Consider the following 20491-nt stretch of genomic DNA (forward strand, 5'->3'; position numbering starts at 1 on the left):
GAGCAATGGTGCGCGCTGGTCGAGTTCGACGAGATCGGTGCTGCTCAGGAAGTGGCGGAAGCTGTGGGAAAGGAAGGTGGTCAGGATGGTGGCCCTGGTTGGGCTTTGGAGTTGGTGCTGCCGTGGCGCAACGGCAAGACCACCGAGCTTGGCGACCCCAGCAGGCAATGGTGTCGTTCCTGCCCGTCATCTGGATACTCCTCGCCCAGTCTCACCCCAGACCAATCCCCCAGTGTGGCTTCCCGTCGCTCCACCCGCACCAGCCCACGCCGCCTCACCAAACGAGAACGCTTGGCCCTTGAACGTACCCAACCCCACGTCTGTCACTCCCACGCCTGCCTCCACCAGCTGCCCTGCGGCTCCCCTGGGCAATCCCCTCGCAAGTACCGCCCGCTGCCGGTCTCTCCTCGTCGCCATGACAAAATCACCGAGGCCACCCGCAGCAACAACTGGCGTGCTCCCATCACCTCTCACTGAGTCTCCATTTACTCCTAGTTCTCCCCTCACGACCTGGGATGGAACTCTCAGGCATATTCACGATCGACGCCCTGTCATAACTTTGATTTGTTGTTTGCAGGAGGAACTAGAGACTGGAAGACACTTCGCTGTCCTTTCCTTGTCCTTCTTTCAAAAACAAGTCGCTGTTACGACAGGGAATCGATTGTAAGTATGTTTAAAAATCCCAGCCCTGCTGAAGTCGTTGAAACGCAACACTCCGATGTGATATAGTGGTCATGGTTGCCCGACACCAACGCAACAATAGCTGTAAGACCCACCACCCGACCTAACCCGGCAGCATGACACCATCACTCTCCTCTAGGTGACTCATGCTGCTCCAACCCTCCTCAGCCCATGACACTGGACGCTATGTGCCGTATTCTGAGTGGCCATGGAGATTTCGTAACACTTCCCCTTTGGCGATTTATTCTGGCCAATGTATCTCAGTATCATCTGATATGTCATTGATGCAAACCGATATTGAAATGACATTCCTACAAAATAGTATAATATGCAAAATAAATCGCCAAGGAACAGTTGCTACGAAGTTTCCCCTGCCACTATAACGCACACTCACTGTACATCATTTACTCCAATCATGCACTCTGTCGGGACCCCAAAAATCTACATAGTACTCTCGTATATGATATGTATTTTCTGGATCTGAATAAATATACAGTATCTGTGTTGTATATTCGATCATGGTTTAACAATGATTTAGTTTCCTTCTCAGCATTGTATCAGAGACCTTCATCTCTTACAGTGAAACTATAATGGATTCTTGTTTAAGAGAATTGACGAACACCAACAACGAATAAAACTGAAATAATGCTTTGTTGTTTTCATTACAGTTGCCTTACTTTTCATCCAGGCTTCTAACTTCAGTCCCTTATCCTTGAGGCCACGCTCCATGACCTCATCCCAGGTTTTATCGTCCATTTGCAGCTAATTTCTTGTATCTAACCGGCAGTAAAAAAAAATCATAGTATGGGCCTGCATTCTTCCCACAGCACTTCTTCGTAACTAGCATTACAAATATTCTAGTGTTACTTTGTTGTTACAACTCACCTTTCAAGATGGAGAAGTGACAGTTTTGGCCAAGTTGGAGAATTAAAAAAATAAAAATAAAAAGTATAATACCGGTAGTTGCTGAAAAGTAGTTTCAGGATAGTTATGACAAATCTGAACATAAAATTCGTCAGGACTCTTAGTAACAAAAACTAATCAGTACGAATAAAAGAAAAGATAAACAACCTTTATAACGATAATGGGCCCTGCTGAGGTTTGTGCCGTTTTTCCCACAGTGTGTGACCATTTTTTTCGTGAGCTTGGATTTATTGTGCATGTAAACAGGTGGACAAACAGACAAGAATTGTGCTTTTTTCATTCAAATTTCCACTTTGTTAGCCTGGAGGATGAATGTTCATACTATTGTTACACTTGTTTTACTCTAACTTGGCCCTTTGCAGTTTATTTCACACGGAGTGAATAGGGCTGTTCTACAGCTCTGTATCCTTTCAGTGGCACTTCTTCGTGACTAGCAGCATATCCTAGTGCAAATTCAATTTTACAATTGAGAATTCAAGATGGAGAGATGTCAGTTTTAGGCCAAATTAGCGTAAAACAGGTATACTAATAATTTTCTGCTATTGCCGTCTCAAAATCGTCCGTAAAATGTTTCCTCCCCTTTCGTTCTTCGTCATTTATTATTTTAACTCACTGTACCCGAAGACGATATTTTATACGGTTCTTCCTACCACCAGACGATTTTAATCAACTAAGGAAAGGTCTTTAATAATGAAGGCTTTACAGAAGGATATATCTACTTCGTCTAGTTCGAAAGGTCTCTGTTCCGTAAGTTAAAATAAAAAAAAAAAAGTTTAGTCTGGAGATAAGAAGAATGCGATTTAAAGTATGATTGGAGACAGGAAGAATGCGATTTAAAGTATGGTTGGAGAGAAAGAATGCGATTTAAAATATGGTTGGAGATAGGAAGAATGCGATTTAAAGAATGGTTGGAGATAGGAAGAATGCGATTTAAAGCACTTGTATGGCTGGAAGTAGGAAGAATACGATTTAAAGTATGGTTGGGGATGGGAAGAATACGATTTGAAATACATAGGTCTACTTGTGTTGAAGGGGTTAATGATGCTCGTTTTAATTGGCCAAAAATTACCTGTTTACAAAATTCCTCGTAGCTCATATTGGCACTTGTGATCTGGTATGGTGTAGTAATTCGCCCACATTCGTGTCTTTCCAGACTTATTTTCCATAGCACTTCATCGTGACCAGCATATTCTAGTGTTAATGGCTTGTCACAGGGCAACACTCGAGATGGAGAGATGGCAATTTTAAACCAAAGTGAAGTGGAAAGAGTACAGAATGGATGATAATTGTGTTACTGGAGCCTAACCAGAATATTCAACTAAGCCGAAATTGAGTATATGATTGTTTGTATGTATGTATGTCTTCACTCATACAACTGCCAGCCACTACAGAATCAAATCGGAGTGAATAAAGTGACAAAATACGAAAAAATACGATAAATGAATAGTTTACTTCATTGGAACCCTGTTTATGGTAAATATTGGTAAAGAATTCTTGATATATTGCCCCCTTTTTTTATGACGTTCATTAGTGCTCTTCAGTCCAAGGTAAGTTTATTAAAATTGTCCATCAATTATTAGTGTTCATTATTGCTGTTAAATCCACGGCAAATTCATGAACATTGTCCATCATTTTTTAACGCTCATTTATTGCTGTTGAGTCCATGGTAAATTTGTAAACACTGTCCGTCAGTTCTCTATGATTTTCTTTAAGGCTAACGAGGACGTACTTGTGGCCGTGAAGAGCCTGTGGGCCTGAGAAACGCGCCAGGTGTGACTGATCAGCTCATACCATCCACACAGGTGTTGGTTCCCAGCCCGCCCCCTCCCCTAGCACCACCCTCTGCCGGTCTTAAATCTAATCAGTACCCATGTTCTCTCGCTGAATCTCTCCCCTCTCCCTTTTTTTACAGTATGATGAAAACTTTTAATCATATTTTTTTCTCCTCGTGTAAACCTTTGGATAATGCCTCATACCTCATCGAACCGGATCTGGTCAGTGATGCTACAGAGACACGTATTTTCTCTGCGCTAACATACCGTGTTGCCATGCACCCAAGATAACCTACTGCTTGCCCTCTGCATTTCTTGAGATTGAGGAGCTCAAACAGTACGAAGCATTGGCAACTGCAAGAGTGTTATGACATGTCAGTGGACTTGTGAAAAACAACAGTCCTACATACAACACAAAAGAACAATTTTAAATTCCGGTTATAACCCTTCACTATACAGCGAGAATTCGAACTTACATTACAAGCGTAAATTTCCACAACCAGTCCAAGCATATTGCAGTTTACCCCGGTCGCATCACTACTCATTTCTTGTAAGTTACTGGCATCGAGAGTCCCCTGATATACCCGTTCATTTCATTTTGCCTTTTATCGCACTCTCATTTTTACCGTACTGGATGATGGCTCAACTGCCAGAACATACAAACGTCTCTCAGCCCGTTCCCTTTCCCCCAAACGGAAGATGGTGGATTGCAAGAGAAAAACAATTTCAGCCTGCAGTCCACTGAGTTTACATGCAGATGAGCCTGGGGTTGCAGCTACTACTACTACTACTACTACCCTCCAGGATGATCAGGCCTCTTCTAACTCAAATTTTTTTTTCTTACATCATCCTTCCACCCCCAGCATGTTCCTTGGGGTCCAGCAGTCTTCCTGCATACCATACACCTCTACATTTCACCACTGGGTCTTTGTTGTCTTTGTCAGTCTTTGTTCTCTGTTAGTCTTTATCTTTGTCAGTTGTCAGTCGTTTTTCTCACTGTCAGTCTGTTTTCTGTCTGCCAGTCCAAGTTCTCTTTGTCAGTCTTTGTTCTCTTTCCCAGTCTTTGTTCTCTGTCAGTCTTTATTCTATGTCAGTCTTTGTTCTCTCAGTCTTTATTCTGTGTCAGTCTTTGTTCTCTGTCCGTCTTTGTTCTCACCCTCTTTTTTCTCTCTCTCATTTTGTGTTCTATTTTCCAGTCTTTGTTCACACGTCCCCATGGAAGCCCGCGCACTGTCCTGTTTAGTGTCAGCTACAAAAAAGTGGCGACAGGGTCCATTTTCTCCACCACTCCACTGTGGCTTGCCATATAGTGGTGGGCTATAGAAGCCATAGCTATATGGTGACCGGCGTACGTGCCAATTTTTTAGTGGTTCAGTGGCGGGCAGATGGACGTCGTTGACAGAAATGCTTGGTGTACCTCTGAGGCACTGGGTAAACAAGATCTTTTTAACTGTGAAATCTTTATCATGAACGTAAAGAAACGCTCAGCCTTTTATGATTTTCAGTTAAAAAAAACATGAAGCAAAAACTAAGAAGTGTGAGACAGTTTTTCGTGATTGGAATAATCTTTCAGATGGGAAAAGACTGAGAAAGGTAAGTGTTCCAAAACACACGATGATTATGTCAGTAAATTATTCAGTACTATGTTAAGAACAGCTAAGACTTCATATGTAACAGAACTTATTAAACAAATTGCAAGTGAAAAACATGGGAGGAGGAGTTTTTTCTCAAGTTCATGGCAAGTATAGTAACTCATAAAAATTCGTGCTTTTTTATAAAAATTCGTGCTTTTTTTTTTATGCGACTACAACTACTGCGATTGTTTTATGGATGTAGTTAGTCATTCATCTAATAACTGAACATAGATGTGTACTCCTACTACATGAAATATATTTTCCAAAACAAGCATTTACAGAACGAACTTTTTTTTAACGTTTTAAGCACAACGATCACACACACACACACACACACACACACACACACACACACACACACACACACACACACACAACCACCTCCTCGACGTTCATGCTGGAACTACAAGTGGCTGCCACAAAATAAAGAGATCCTACATGGGGTGGCGGGAGTATTCGTCCGCCACTTTATGGTGTTGGCCACTTTTCAGATACAACACCAGGCATTAAAAAAAAAAAAAAAAGTGCGCAGGGGTAACAGTATATTAGAAAAAGACGTGGCCGGGATTCCAGGGATTTGGCAGATTTAATGAATGAAATTACTGCAACAGGCGTGTGGTAGCGAAGCGTGGACAATGCTGGAAGGGAGAGAAGTGAATAATGAGAGTTGATGTGTCTTGTCGCCTCAGTAACGCCAGTGGAGTGACATGGGAGGTAGAAGGACAAGTGTACGGATTGGTGAAGAACGTGGTGATGAGGCTGATGTAAGAAATTATTGTGAGTTCAGATAGATAGGTAGATAGAGAGAGAGAGGCGGGCGGGGGGGGGAATAATCCCTGACAGGGCATGACATTTCAGCTCTATATAATTACCCTTACAAGGTCATAGTCATCATTAGCTGCAGTGTTGTTTCCATCCAAAAACCCCTCCCTCCCTTTACCAGTTCACCCTCCCTCCTCTTTTCTCCTCAACCCCCCCCCTTCCTCCACCACTCCACCCCCCTTCTTTCCCCCAACAACCACCCTTCCTCCAACTCTACTCTTCAGTCTCCACCACGTCTCCACCTGTACTCCTCAGTCACCCTCCCTCTCCTCTCCATAGCCTATCTTCCCCACTCCACTTCTACTCCTCAATCACCCCCCTCCCCCTTTTCTCCACCACTTCCCCACCTCTCCCTCTCTCCTCATCATCACAAGGTCATCACTGCGCACGTCCCTCCACCCACAGTACCCTCTCCAGTCCCCACAACCTCGAGAGTATATAATCCCGGGGCGTGAGGGCTACTGCGTCACCTCACTTCACTCACGGGTGCAGTAAGTCCTTGTTGATATATTCCTTTCACTCTAACTTGGCATAAGATTACCTTCTCCCCCGCCTTCACTGTTGAATTGTGGCAGGAAATTAACACTAGGAAATTAATCCAGTCACGAAGAATTGCAATAGAAAGGATGTCGAGTCGTAGCCTTGATAACGGTCATTGTACTTTAACTTGACTAAAAAATTGCATATACAGTATATATATATATATATATATATATATATATATATATATATATATATATATATGTATATGTATATATATATATATATATGTTGTCTTGTTTTCATCCTCAGTATACATGTTTTGGATTCAGTCGTTCAGTAAATATATGCTGTTTTAGATTCAACTCTTAAGTTTATATGAAGATTTGGATTCAGCCTTATCAGTCACAGGGACACATACATTCCTTTATTCTTTCTGCCATCAGACGATTTTGTTTAGTTCAGGAAACCCGCCTTGCAGGGAAGGGCTGAGTGTAAGTTAGGTTTAAAATATGCCCTTGTTAGGTTCAAAGTATGCCCAGGTTAGGTCCAGAGTATGCCCGGGTTAGGTCCAGAGTATGCCCGGGTTAGGTCCAGAGTATGCCCGGGTTAGGTTCAAAGTATGCCTGGGTTAGGTTTGGTTTGGGTGAGTTTTTACGAGTTAAAGAATTATATACGAGTTACTTATTCGCAGTTTTACAGGTTAATAGTTTAGTGTTTATTATTTTTGCAAGTTAATGTACAAGTTAAATATTTACAGGTTAGAGAAACATTTACAAGTTAAAGAAGATTTTTTTTTACACGAGACTTGCGGGCCTCCTCTCTTGACCGTGATTCTCCCCTTTACCTTTGGCCTCCTTGAACCTGAACCCCAGCTCCTCGATGATGACAGACCTATTTATTTATTTTACTACTACTACTACTACTACTACTACTATATTATTATTATTATTATTATGTCAGATGCGAGAGTAAACTTGTTTCGTCTTAGAAATCATGCATTTCTTTCTCCATGATAACGGGACCAGGAGGTAAACAAGGAGTCTGGTAACGGACCTGATACTGTCGATGATAATACAGTGTACACGATAACCAACAGAGACGATATATCACAATGAAGATAAAGAGATACCGTATTTATTAACTATGAATTACAAGGGAGCGCCCCGATAAGGTACTCAACTCTCCTCACTTTCTCTTGGCCTAAGATTGCCATGCTGAGTTATTTCAATAGATTAACACTATAATATTGATGCTAGTCACGATGAAATGCTGCAGAAAGGATGTAGAGTCACAGTATTGTCTTTTTCTGCGACTGAACTACGTGAACTAAGCTGCAAAAGGATGAAAATTTTGGCCAAGTTAAAATGACTGCACTATAGTTGCCGCAGTCCCAGGTTCATGTGAAACGTGCGACCGATGGACTTCAGGCTTAAGCTGATCTTCTCCTGCAGTTAACCATCTCTCGGGGGACAGGGAAGCAGTTGAGGGATGTTTGTATAACCAGGCAGTTGAGCGGCCTGGCTATATCTGTGCCGCCACTTGAAGGCGTCCCTCTCGAGCACCCAGCGATAAACTAGTGACATATGAAGCAATTTTGGCCTTGTCATTTGGAGATTATTTTATTCAGGGAATCCCGTTCAGTCCGGTGACGTGTTTTATTGATTGGTGCGCTTGATTTATTGTTTTATTGGTTGAGTCTTGTTATATTTATTCTTTTATTTATTTATTCATACTTTATTGATAGTTTTTATTTCAGTGATTAGTTCTTGTTTTATTCTATTTTTCTTTTAATCAGTTATTGTTTTGATGATTTATTCTTGCTACCTAAGGACAGTTTTATTCAACTTTAAAGAGACCTCTTGAAGTAAGGGCGTTAATGGAAGCTGTATCCTTCCTCTCCAGTGGGAAAAAACTCACTCTAAAAATTAATGAAACTTAGCTGGAGGTAGGAGTAATAAACTAAAAAAGATGTCACCGGATTGATGAGGTTAAGAGACTTTTTGAACTGAGAGGTTGGGTATTGCCGTCTTCAGCCCCTGCACTACCAGAATTCCGTCAAAGCTGAATAGGCCAAACATCGTGTAAGGTCAGCAAGAATTAAATGAAACGTCGTAGAGGTGAAGAAGGATTGTGTGTTGGTGCGCCGAGGAGAGAGGATACGATTATCATGTGAGGACACAGGAAACCTGTATCATGTCACCACGATTTATCTTGTATGTAGATAATTATTTTTGTTCTCTTTGGTGCTGGAGACAGGTGCCTTCATGCGGTGGCACTGACGTAGCTGGGTGGCTCCGCTGCCAGGTTATGCAAGCGTCCCTCAATTATCTCTCTATGCCCTGAAAGAGGGATGGTAAACTGCGAGAGGGGGGACAGCCTCAGCATGCAGTCTACTGTGTCCATATTGAGATGAACGTGGGTTACAGCAAATACTGCTGCTACATGTGCTCCTTCATGTTGCATCAATTTCTTTTTTATCTTCCCACTGATATTTTTGTTTGTCTTTTGTAATACCAAAAATTTGTTTCACTCCTATTCGTTGCCTTGACATTTTACTGTAAGTACCCTTCAGTTGTCCTTTGTGTTCCATTTTAGCTTCGTCATTGTATCCTCTTCTTTCTTTTCTTTTTCCACCATCATTCCTCACACCGGCGTCTGTCTTCTGCTGTGTCATTTCTTCTCCCCCCAGCCTTCCCCTCCTCTTCCCCCGCCCCTCACTAACCTCGTCGTCATTTTAACCCTTTCATATATGTTCCCTATTTTCCCCCATAATATCTTTGTTATTTCTTACCCACTCTCATCTCAACCTTCCTCCCCCTTCCCCTGTCCCTCATTCTCCTCTCCTCGTCACCACCCATTCCCACATGTATTTTTCCTCAGGTTTTTTTCTGTGTTTATGCCCCAGTAATGTCGTTACATATTCCCAGATCTGTTTTTATCTCGTTCTTCGATATTCTAACTTCTAATTCACTTCACATTTTCCTTTCTCAGCCTGACTTCTGTATATTTCTTATCACGTGTCTTCCATTTTCCTCCTGGTCTCCTTTCTCTCTCGCACCCCTAGTCACCTTCTCTCACTCCCTGTTTCTCACCCTGTTTTTTTTTTTTTTCCCTCAGGCTTGCTTTTGTTCCTCTCCTTTCACCGGTCTAAACCATTCCTCTCCTGTTCTCTTATTTCCCTCTTTCGCCCCAGGTCCTTCACGCTTTGCTTATCACATCCTTTTGCGTATGTCCTCCCATCCTCTCACTTCCCTCGTCTCTTCTCCCACTCCCTCTTTTTATTTTCAAGACATCTTTTTCTTCGATTCCTTCTCGGCTAGTTCATTGCTCATTTTCTTTTTCTTTCCTCTTTTCTTACTCCACATGCTTTCCTTTGTCTTTCCTCTTTTCCATCCCCCTGTTCCTCTCCCCTAATCTTACTGCTTTGCTTCTCCCATTTTTTCACTCCTTTTCCCCTTGTTTCTCCCAGTCTCAGATTTTTTTTCGCGGTTATTGTTTGAGTCTTTAACTCTCTCACTGTCACAGCTTTCTTCCACTCCCCCCACCATTCCTTCACGTGTGTTTCCTCCATAACTCCATCATTCCCTCACTTCTGTATATCCCAAGCCTCTCTCTTCTGACATTTTATTTCCCGAGTGTCTACATTTTTCTCACGTTATTTTCTCGTCGTCACTCACGTCATGTCTTACCATACCTCCCCCACTCATACACCGAGACTCTGTGACCCGCCCCTCCCCTCCACATCTCCCCCATCTTGTCCTCTTGTCCTTCACCCTCACCACCTTATCTCTCCCTCACCCCCTGTGTCAAATCTCTCATCCACCAGCTTAACCTAACTTAACCTAACATTACCTAAACTAACCCAGCTTCTAACCTAATCTAATCTAACATGATATAATTAAATGTAACCTAACCCAACCTAACTTCCCTTAATGTAACCTAGCTTCCCCTGACTCCACAGACCAAGATGAGGGCCCTCTGTTTACTGCTGCTGGTTGGAGGGGCGCTTGCCGCTGGTGAGTCTCTGATGTGATGTGGATGGTGATGATTCCATAGGTTATTTCTAGAATAAGATAGATATGTGACTGCAGAAGGTTGAATGTATGATACTGTCTGAGCGTCTGGAGCTCTCTAAATACGGAATTTACCATAGTATTTGATGATGATGATGATGATGATGATGATGGTAGTGGTGGTTATGATACTGACGATGATGATGATGATGATGATGATGGTAATAATGGTGGTAGTGGTGATGGCACTGATGTTGATGATGATGACGATGACAGGGACGGTAGTGATGATGATGATGATGATCATAGTGATGGTGGTGGTGGTGGTGGTAGTGAACATGATGATGATGATGATGATGATTTTTTTTTCTTATATCACAATAGCTGGAACGTTACAGCAAGTAAGAGAAATATTCAGCTTTTTAAATCTTCATGTTTCTTTAAGGACACATCAGTAAAGTAACTGTGTATGTATCGATTTATCGATACGCCTATACGGCCATCCATCCTCTTCAGTAATTACATTTACCTTTACCCTTACCTGATGGCACCTCCTGTCAGCTAGTCAGATGATTGTTATTGGTGTGTGTGTGTGTGTGTGTGTGTGTGTGTGTGTGTGTGTGTGTGTGAGAGAGAGAGAGAGAGAGAGTGAGAGTGAGAGAGAGAGAGAGAGAGAGGGAGAGAGAGAGGAGGGGAGGGGAGGGGAGGCTTGTATTTAGGTAGATTAAGCATGATGTTTATAGAATATGATAATGTTTGTATAGGATTGTATTTGGTAAGAGAGAGAGAGAGAGAGAGAAATACCGGCTCATCAATGTGCTTTCATAGAAGATACTGACAGTCCAATGAAATAGAGTTGACAGGCGTGCCATAAAGGACTGCAGGGTAAATATACTGAGAGACTGCAAGAATGGAGACAATTAAGTATCAACAGAGGTACGGGGAAGGAGAGAGGGAGGAGGAGGGGATATACAGTAGGGAATGGAAAGGTGGGGGGAGAGCTGGGGGTGACGGGATAGAAGCGGGGATGAGGTTGGATAGAGGTTGGGGCGAGGAGAGTATTAGGGCTATAGGTGACAGACAGCGGGGCATCGGAAGATGGTGAGAGTCAGGGAGGCTATTGATCAGGGGGTGTGGGGGCTAGAGGTGGATGGGTGTACAAATGTTATGGGTGATTGGGGGGGGGGTGAGGCACTGGTGAGGGCGGAAGGTGGACAGTGGTACTGGGGAAGGGAGGAGGTGGAGTGATTGGAGTTATGGTAGGCAGTGCCTCGTTGAAAAGTGTTGAGTGGTAAGTGGATGAGAGTTAGACTGTCACACATGTACGTATATATTTATCTATGTATGTACGTATAGTCTCACAAGAACCTTAAGTGTACCCACAGCACGTTGCGTTATTAAAAGGTGTAGTTCCTCCAAATATACATTATACTTCGCTCAGCATTTTTATTGCATCAGATGGGTTTTATTTAGTCAGTCCGTTTTAGTTCAGTCTCCTTACCCATTTAGTTCAGTTTAGTCAGTAGTCTTCAGCCGTACGATCCAGTTTTAGTCAAGTCTTAAGCCTTTTTATTAATTCACGTGTGTCCGTATTTCCCGCCTGCCAGACGTGGTGGCCCCCGAGGACTGCACCGCCTTCCCCTGCCTTATCTTCAACGACGAGTTTGACTACCTAGACCATGACGCCTGGGAGCACGAGCTTACCATGTCCGGCGGAGGGGTGCGTGCTGCGTTCTGCTTTTGTTTTCAGCCTTTTTATTTACGATGAAACTCATTGAAGCAGTAATATAGTTTCGTATCATCGCTTTACCATAGCTTTGAAATACAGTACAATATATTAGTTTACATTTCATCAGTGTAGCAGTTTCTCGCGTTTTATTGATTAGATGTGGATTCCTAGTTGAAAGAAGAGAAATACGCAGAGATGGTGTAGGCATATTAAAAAAAAAATGCTGACAGAATGGTGGCTAAAGAGTGTATTTGGGAGTAACACTGATGGTAATGTTGGAAAAGGACGGCTGTGTATGCTGTGGAAGAAAATAGTGAGCAATATTGGTGAGAATTAATGGAAAGAAGAGTGATGATAGGGGAGTGTGAGGTATATAAGTGCATCGTAGCCTGGAAGGGGTTGTCATGGCTCTTTAAGGGGAAATACTTAGCTAGAGATGATGATGATAGCGGTTCATTGGTTTTTCATTGTTAAAAAAAATACGGAATAGGTAAGGTAGTTACACTTCATTGGTTTCATGGTTTCACATTTGCTAAAGAGATCAGGTGGTTGCATATCATTAGTTGTTTACACCCTGGAACTTACTAAACAGTTAAAATCATTACATTTCATTGCTTGTTGTAATTTGAATTTACGGGATAGATTAGGTGGTTACATTTCATTAGTTTTTTGCACCTTGGAATTTACTGCAGAGATGAGGTGGTTACACGTCTAACCTTATCCTTATCCTTATTTACGACTTTGAATCGATCGTAAGTCTGTATTCAAGGGTCATTTACGATTGCTTCCCTGTCGTAACGCAGGAAGATCTAGACACGGGGAGGAAGATTTTACGCTCTCCCATCCCTGCCCTAAAAAAAAAAAAAAAAAATGTAACCCACGGTAATATTTCTCTCGTAGCTAATATTTTTTTTTTTTTTTTTTTTTTGTAGAAGGAACAGTAGGCATGGGAAAACAGTGCAATGTCTTGTCTATCCTCCAAAACCAAATTTTAAGTTACGACAGAGAACTGATCGCCAGTTTGTTCGCCAGTCTCACCCTCTATCTCTTTGTACAGAATTGGGAGTTCCAGGTGTACGTGAACAACCGCAGCGTCAGCTACACCAGAGATTCCACGCTCTTCATCAGGCCCGTAAGTACCAGCGGTGAAATTCAGTGACAGTGAAAATCAGGTATTAGTTACGGTGAAAAGTCGAGGTCGCTGGAAATTCAATAGCTTGGTGACGGTAAAAATTGTGGTTGTCAGGTGTGACGGTGGAAATTTGGTACCGGTATCACGAACACTGAAGATTTTGTATTAGTAAAAGGGATCACTTGGTACTGGTAACAGGGAATAGTATAAGTAACAAGGAAGCTGTTTGTATCAGTAACTGTGAAAATTCGGTATCAGTGCCTGCGAAATTTCTGAAGCTGTAACAGTCGGTATCAGAAACATTAAAAAGCTGTAATTATGGAGTCTTTTGGCTGTCAAACATACTAGGGCAAGACGCAAGAGTTACCTGTATTGTATTCACTGAGCTTTGATTTTTGAGGTTTTGTGTGTGTGTGCGTGTGTGTGTGTGTGTGTGTGTGTGTGTTAATTTCTATAATGATGGGGGATAAAATCAGTCTATCAATACAAAGTTCTTTATTGTATTTATTTATCTTTATTCACGAGAAATACTTAAAATACAAAGAACCAGTTTAAACATTTCTGGCAAGACTTTTCCAACCCTGAAAGAGCTATCCTTTGTCATATCATTAAACAGACGGTGGGTATTAGTGCCGTCAAAGTGTAGCGCCATGTGTTGCCCCCAGGGTGGTGGAGTATGGGAACAACGAAGCATGCCAGCAGCTAAGTCTAGAGGGACGCACAGGTAAAAGGAAAATGTTGGGAAAGGAAGCAAAAATGTTATCGCTGGTTTGTGTTTATCCCTGTAGCCCGCTTCCCCCTCCCTCTCTCTCTCTCTCTGTCTATCTGTCTGTCTATCTGTTTACCTATCTATCTATCACCACAGGAGCTAACATCACGGTGGAAGGACGAGGCGTTCCTAAGCAGCGGTGAATTGAACCTGTGGGGCATGAACGGCCGCGGGGACGTGTGTACCGGCAACTCCTACTATGGCTGTAGCCGCACCGGCACCGCAACCAACATCGTCAACCCCGTCATGAGTGCCAGGCTGAGAACGCACAAAGACTTCGCCTTTAGGTATTTACAGTTTTTTTTTTACACGTTTTTGCGCATATTTAAACATTTTACATATATTTATTCCTCAGCCTCATCTTGAGTGCCAGGCTGAAGTCGCCAAAGGACATTAGCTTCAGGTGTTTACAGTACTTTGCACGCTTACATATTTTTACACCTTTCTGCACCTTTTTTACACATATTTACACATTTTGAACCATATACACTTCCGTCCTGTCGTGAGTGCCTGGCTTTGATCGCACAAGGACTTTTGCTGCAGGTATTTACAAACTTTTTACACGTTAACACTCTTTATGCACATGTAAACTTTGCACATATTTACAGTCTTTTACACATTTGCACATTTTTACATATTTACTTGTCAGCTCTACCATGACTGCCAGACTTAGGTCGCAGAAGATCTCTGGTTTTAGGTATTGGTACCATTTACACATTTAAACATTTTACACATTATTTAGCATATATTTACAGTTTTTACACACACACACACACACACACACACACACACACACACACACACACACACACACACACACACACACACACACACACACACACACACACACACACAGTTCATTTTTAACCCTATCAACATGATGACGTAGTTTTTCTTCTTGTTTATATCCATGCTGTGTCTGAATGTTTATATTCAGATTAGAAGACATACATGATGATGATGATGATGATGATATACGTAGCATCCTAACAACTGACTTTTTTTTATGCAGATATGGACGTATTGAAGTGCGTGCGAAGATGCCCCGCGGAGACTGGCTCTGGCCTGGTGAGTAGTATGAGAGAGAGAGAGAGAGAGAATAATAATAATAATAATAATAATAATAATCATATTCCCGCTTACCCTGTCTCCCACCCCCGTCAGCTATCTGGATGCTGCCTTACCACTGGCCGTATGGTCCCTGGCCTGCTAGCGGTGAGATCGACCTTGTGGAGGCCCGAGGTGAGATGTAGCATTAGCAGGACTCAAAGACTTGTTTTTGTCTTCCGATTGTCAACAGTTATGGACGATCCCGTATAATGGAGTTAAATAATGTACTATATGTTAGGCTTAGAAAAACTATAATGGCTAGCAGCACGTACGATCATGTGTAGAAAAATGTACTAGAATAATATACTAATTCTTGGTCTTGGGTGAGAGTAATGTGCCAAATGTACTAACTGTTGTACTCGTGTGTGTAAAGGTAACGACAACTACGGTGACATCGGTAACCAGGCTGGCGGCTCCACCGTGCACTGGGGACCTCACTGGCCACTTAACTTCTACGAAATGACCACCGTTCAGTAGTTAGTATTTACCTCCTCTGACATAATCTAATCTAACCTAACCTAACTTCACCGCACCTTACCTAACCTAATCTTAGCCCCAGCTAACCTAACCTAAGCTAATCAAACGCAACTTAACCTAGCCTAATCTGTAGTAAACCCGCCTAACCTCATCTAACCTAACCCGACACACTGATCCAACCTTAACTACCCTACAACCTAACCTGTACAGATCAAACGTAACATAACCTAAGCTAATCTTTTAAAACCAACCTAACCTAACGAATGCTAATCCAGTCCGACCTTATCTAGTCTAACCCCGTACTTTGTTTTCCAAATTCATGTTATCCTCAGCCTATCCATATACGAGTACTCTACTCACTGGCCAGTCCGTCCATGTACAATTTCACTCACGGAATATCCAAAACCTTTAAAGAAGTGTTTGGAATATCCAAAAAATAAATCACTAAGGAAGAAGTGTTAGGGAACGCATTGGACAGCAAATTACTGTACTGTCAGAGACGGGGGGTTTGCCTGCACCTTCTTGGTCTCCATTTTATCTCGTTCAGTGTGATGAGTAAATATTGCATTATTTTTCTTATCCAGACAATGTGTATTCACCTTATGATATACGTTTTCAAACAGGAAGATTAGATAAATTGCTTCGGATACAATAGCAAACTGCAGGTGTTGGATATAGTGTTTGATATAGCCGTCATTAATTACTTTTCTGCCACTGAATTAACCTAGATTAAATTATCTTGTAACAGCAGAAATAAGCAGTATAAAAGGGCGTCACCGAACTGGAGGAGTTGATACTGCCGAAAAAAATGAAAAATTTAAAACTAATAAATAATTTATAAACTAGTAAAAAAGTCAAAACTGCAAATTTTCACACTTAATTTTCATCCCACAGCACCGCCAGCGACGGGTCCTTCGCCAACAGCTTCCACACCTGGCGCGTCGACTGGACCAGCACCAGTATGGAGTGAGTAGTCTTGTGGGAGCCACGATGGATCGGCGGTACTGTGTTCGTTTCGCTGTGTGCATGCAATAAGCTTAGAGCTCTGAACCCCGGCTGTTTCGGAAGCGGTGGCTGAATCGGTAGAGAGGTGGCCTGCCGGTCTAATGGACCCAGGTTGGAATCCCCGCTGAGGCAGGGAACAGTTTAAGGATCTGAACTTCATAAAAGCAAACTTCACTGATCTACCAAAAGACCCGCCGACATGTCGTAAAGTACCCCCGCTGATACCAATACACCAGTCCTGCATGAAACAGCCCTAGCATGTATTCAGTGTGAAAGGAGGATGTTAGCCGAAGTGGTGACATGTGGAGATGTATGTTTTAGGATTACTGGGCCTTGGGAGCAGGCTGTGAAACCTATGCCCAGAGTCGGTTACATTAAAAAAAATAATGTATGTCCTTTCATATGGTCGGCCCCTGTATTTCGTCCGATAGCATTTAACAGATTATGGTGCACAGTCATATGCAGTATTTTGATGCGTTTAATTATGTTACTTTCCGTAAAAAAAGAAAAAATGGTCCTTCAGTGAACCGCATATCAGTTGTAGTTAGTGTTGGAGCCTTATTCTTCTCATTTCACTCTGTCCCTTTCCATATACTCCCCCTCTCCCCATTCCTATCCTCTCCACCTCTTTCCAATCCACTGCTCCCCTCCTTCCACTCGTCATTCTTTCCCCACATCTCGGGGGCACGGTGGCTCAGAGGTAGAGCATCGAGCTCGTGATCGGGGGATCGTGAGTTCGAGCCTCGCCCGGGACTGCCATGCTGGGAATGGTAGCGCGCTCCTGTAACCTATTGGGGCTATATGGCCATAGTTGCCTAGCTCGGGGATTAAATCCCTTTCCCTACATCTCTTTATCCTTCTCCTCATTCCACCCTTGTACCTCTCCCTTCTCCAGTCTTTTCCTTGTCCCTCTATACGTTTCACCCCTTTACCTCTCCCCACTCTATCCTTCCCTTTTCATTCCACCCCCTACCTTTCCCTGGCCCACCCCTTCCCCTCTCCGCAATTTAGTGTTTCTGTAGCTAAGTCTAGGGGTAATTACTTCCATTCATCGACAATATTTAGGAGCCTTTGCCAAGTTCTGACAACATTCTAGCAATTTTAGCCTCTTCTGTGATTTTCGATATAGCACTACCAAGTTTATTGTGGCGATGTGTCTTACTGTACCTTTGTATTAATGTATCATAGTGTGACAGTGTAGCTTACTGTATCTTTATAGCGAATAGTAGTATGACTTCGTACGTTTTGCTGTATTTTTGCATTCATGTATAATAGAATGATCTGATAGATACTATTGGATCTGTTTTAATGTATCATAGTACCTGTGTATCTTGCTGTTCCATAGTTTACCCTGGTGTATCGCATTAGTAGAGCGTGATTAGATGTGTCTTACTGGCCCTTTGTTTTTCGTGAGGTATCGTGATGTGACTTTATGTTATTTTTCTGTATCATCGCTGGTCCTGATGTGACATAGACGACGCCTTCCCGCCCTCCCATCCTCAGATTCTTGGTGTATCGCAGTGTGTCTTTATGTATCGTTCTGTGTCATGGCTTATTGTGGTTTGACATACATGACACCCTTCCACTCTCAGATTCTATGTGGACGACGTGCTGGTGATGACCGTGGACCCCGGCACCAACTTCTGGGACTACGGCGGCCTCGGCGACCAGTACGACAATCCCTGGGTGGCCGGAGACAAAATGGCTCCATTTGACCAGAAGGTGACGCTTAGGAATGATTGATTACAGTCATTTAATTTATTACTTATCTGCTAATTTATTTCTTCATTCATTGTAGTCCAAGGCTCATCCGAATGTGAACCCGGTGGACTGCAGGCTGAAGTTGCTCTCGATCTGCAATCCATCTTCCCCCCTTACGTTTCGGGAGATAGAAAGAGTAGCTCCACGGCCTGGCTATATCTGTTCCACCACGTGAAGGCCTCCCTCTTCAGCATTAACCAACAGTCCTATATCATGCATCTCTCACTATCCTTACTTTCCCATCCACAGCTTCCCCTTCGCATATACTGTATATATATATATATATATATATATATATATATATATATATATATATATATATATATATATATATATATATATATATATATTTCTTTTCTCTTTCCCTTTTTCATGTATATAAATTTTTCCTCTTTCCCTTTTTTCCTCTGGGTCGCAGTTCTACATCATCTTGAACCTGGCTGTCGGCGGTACGGGTGGGTACTTCCCCGATGAAGTGCCGGCCGACCCCGCCAAGCCCTGGTCCAACACCTCTCCACAGGCCTTCCTTGACTTCTGGAACGGGGTGAGTGGGTGGATGGGTGGCTGGCCGAGTATGTTGATGGATAAATGGGTGGGTGGATGGATGGGTGGGTGAGTCGGGTAGACGGATGGGTGGGCCGATCGATGGCTGGATAGATGAATGGACGACTGAACGAATATATTTGAGTGGATGTATAAAAGGATAGGTTCATGGTTGGGTGAGTATATTATCTTACATGGTAGGGTGGATGACCTTTTCCCCATACTTACGCTTCTTTCACCCATACTTTCTTAATATATCATCCTCTCACACATTCGTTTATTAATTTATTGGTTCAGTCATTTTATTTTAAAGCTCCGTACGTCCTTACTATTTTTTTCTAGCCTTGTTACCCCTCTTTCTCTCACTCTTCCATATTTGCCCTTTTTCTCTCTCTCTCTCTTCCTTTTAACTCCCATTATCTGATTTGCCAGTTTTTTAATCTCTGTTGTTATCCAATATATCTCATTTGCCATAGTTTTTTCCCATGTAATACTCTCGCCTATCTCATTTTACATATATTTTATCCATGTTTTTATCTCATTTTCTCACGCCATTTTAAAAAATACCTCTCAGTTTGCCGTTTCCTATTTGTCATTTTTTATACCTCTTTCTGTCTCATTTTTCTCATTAGCCACCCATTTTCTTAAGCCCCTGTCTTTTTCGCCTGTTCTCTTTTCCGTCTACCTCACAGCCCCTCATATCATCTACTTTTTTTTTTTTTTTCTAGCGTGCAGATTGGCTGCCAACTTGGGAGCAGGGTGAGGGCCGAATCAGCGAGAATGCCGCCCTTCAGGTAGATTACGTGAAGGTGTGGAAGATGGAGAGCGTTGAGCAATAGATTCCACCTCCTCTTTAGCCTGCTGCTGAACTCACCTGCTGACACATGTCCTATGATGTAGCAGGTTTAGAAGATTGACTTATATGCCACCTTTATGCACAGATGACTCCCATTGAGGGAGGGACCGTCTTTTTTTTAATTATTATTATTATTATTATTGTTATTATTATTACGGCATGCCAAGACGATTTTATTCAGCTCTGGGCAGGCTTAGCCTTAATAAACCCTTACAGTACCACAGGCTTTTCCTAAGTTGAAAATAATCGTCTAAAGGCAATAGTAAACAGAATATGACATCCGGGATTCAAGGGAGATGATGCTGTTTCGTGAGCTCAGCACGGTATAAAGAATGGCGGTATTAAACGTGCACAACGCACTCTTTCTTTGAGACGCATATGATTTCTACTAATAAAAAATGTGCATGCTATCTCTTCATTTTTAACCATGGAATAAATATTGTAACAGTTCATATGAGGTATGCCGCAGGAGTGGACCTTATTCCCAGAATTATCTCTTCCTTGTGCTTGTGAAGTACGAGTAAATAGAGAGATTGATGACTGTGAAAGTTGGTTTACAGTGACTGTGTTTGTGTGTGTCAATCTGTACACTTTAGTGATTATTGTAAATGTTGGTGTTATAATGACTGTGTGTCATTTTACAGTTTTGTGATGGTTGTGAAAGTGTTTTAGCGATTTTTTTTTTTTTTTTTTTTTTTTTTTTTTTTTTGTCTACCTGTATACAGTTTTGTGATTATTTTAAATTTGCTGTTATAATGACTATGTTGTGAGTCTATGCAG

At 42.3% G+C, this 20491-nt stretch overlaps 2 protein-coding genes across 2 annotated transcripts in view; both read left to right on the plus strand.

The window, feature by feature from the left end:
* The window catches only part of LOC145412954 (uncharacterized), a 2130-nt gene extending 822 nt beyond the window's left edge, over positions 1-1308 (plus strand). The window contains exon 1 of the mRNA XM_080282775.1: positions 1-1308. This exon is cut by the window's left edge and continues 822 nt beyond it. Within this exon, the coding sequence (XP_080138901.1) occupies positions 1-477 (477 nt within the window). The 3' untranslated portion in view covers positions 478-1308.
* A 4989-nt stretch (positions 1309-6297) lies between these two features.
* Positions 6298-19770, plus strand: LOC145412845 (beta-1,3-glucan-binding protein-like). The gene is made up of 12 exons (XM_080282644.1): positions 6298-6324; positions 10278-10332; positions 11937-12049; positions 13116-13190; positions 14056-14246; positions 14972-15027; positions 15124-15201; positions 15443-15545; positions 16441-16512; positions 18144-18273; positions 18731-18856; positions 19584-19770. Exons 2-12 carry the CDS (start codon positions 10284-10286, stop codon positions 19692-19694), a joined length of 1104 nt encoding a protein of 367 aa, XP_080138770.1. The 5' UTR covers positions 6298-6324; positions 10278-10283; the 3' UTR covers positions 19695-19770.
* Positions 19771-20491: the final 721 nt, after the last annotated feature.

The sequence above is a fragment of the Coenobita brevimanus genome, chromosome 94 (assembly GCF_032717465.1).
Source record: "Coenobita brevimanus isolate Jiangsu-jjx chromosome 94, ASM3271746v2, whole genome shotgun sequence".
NCBI classification, from domain to species: Eukaryota; Metazoa; Arthropoda; class Malacostraca; order Decapoda; family Coenobitidae; genus Coenobita; species Coenobita brevimanus.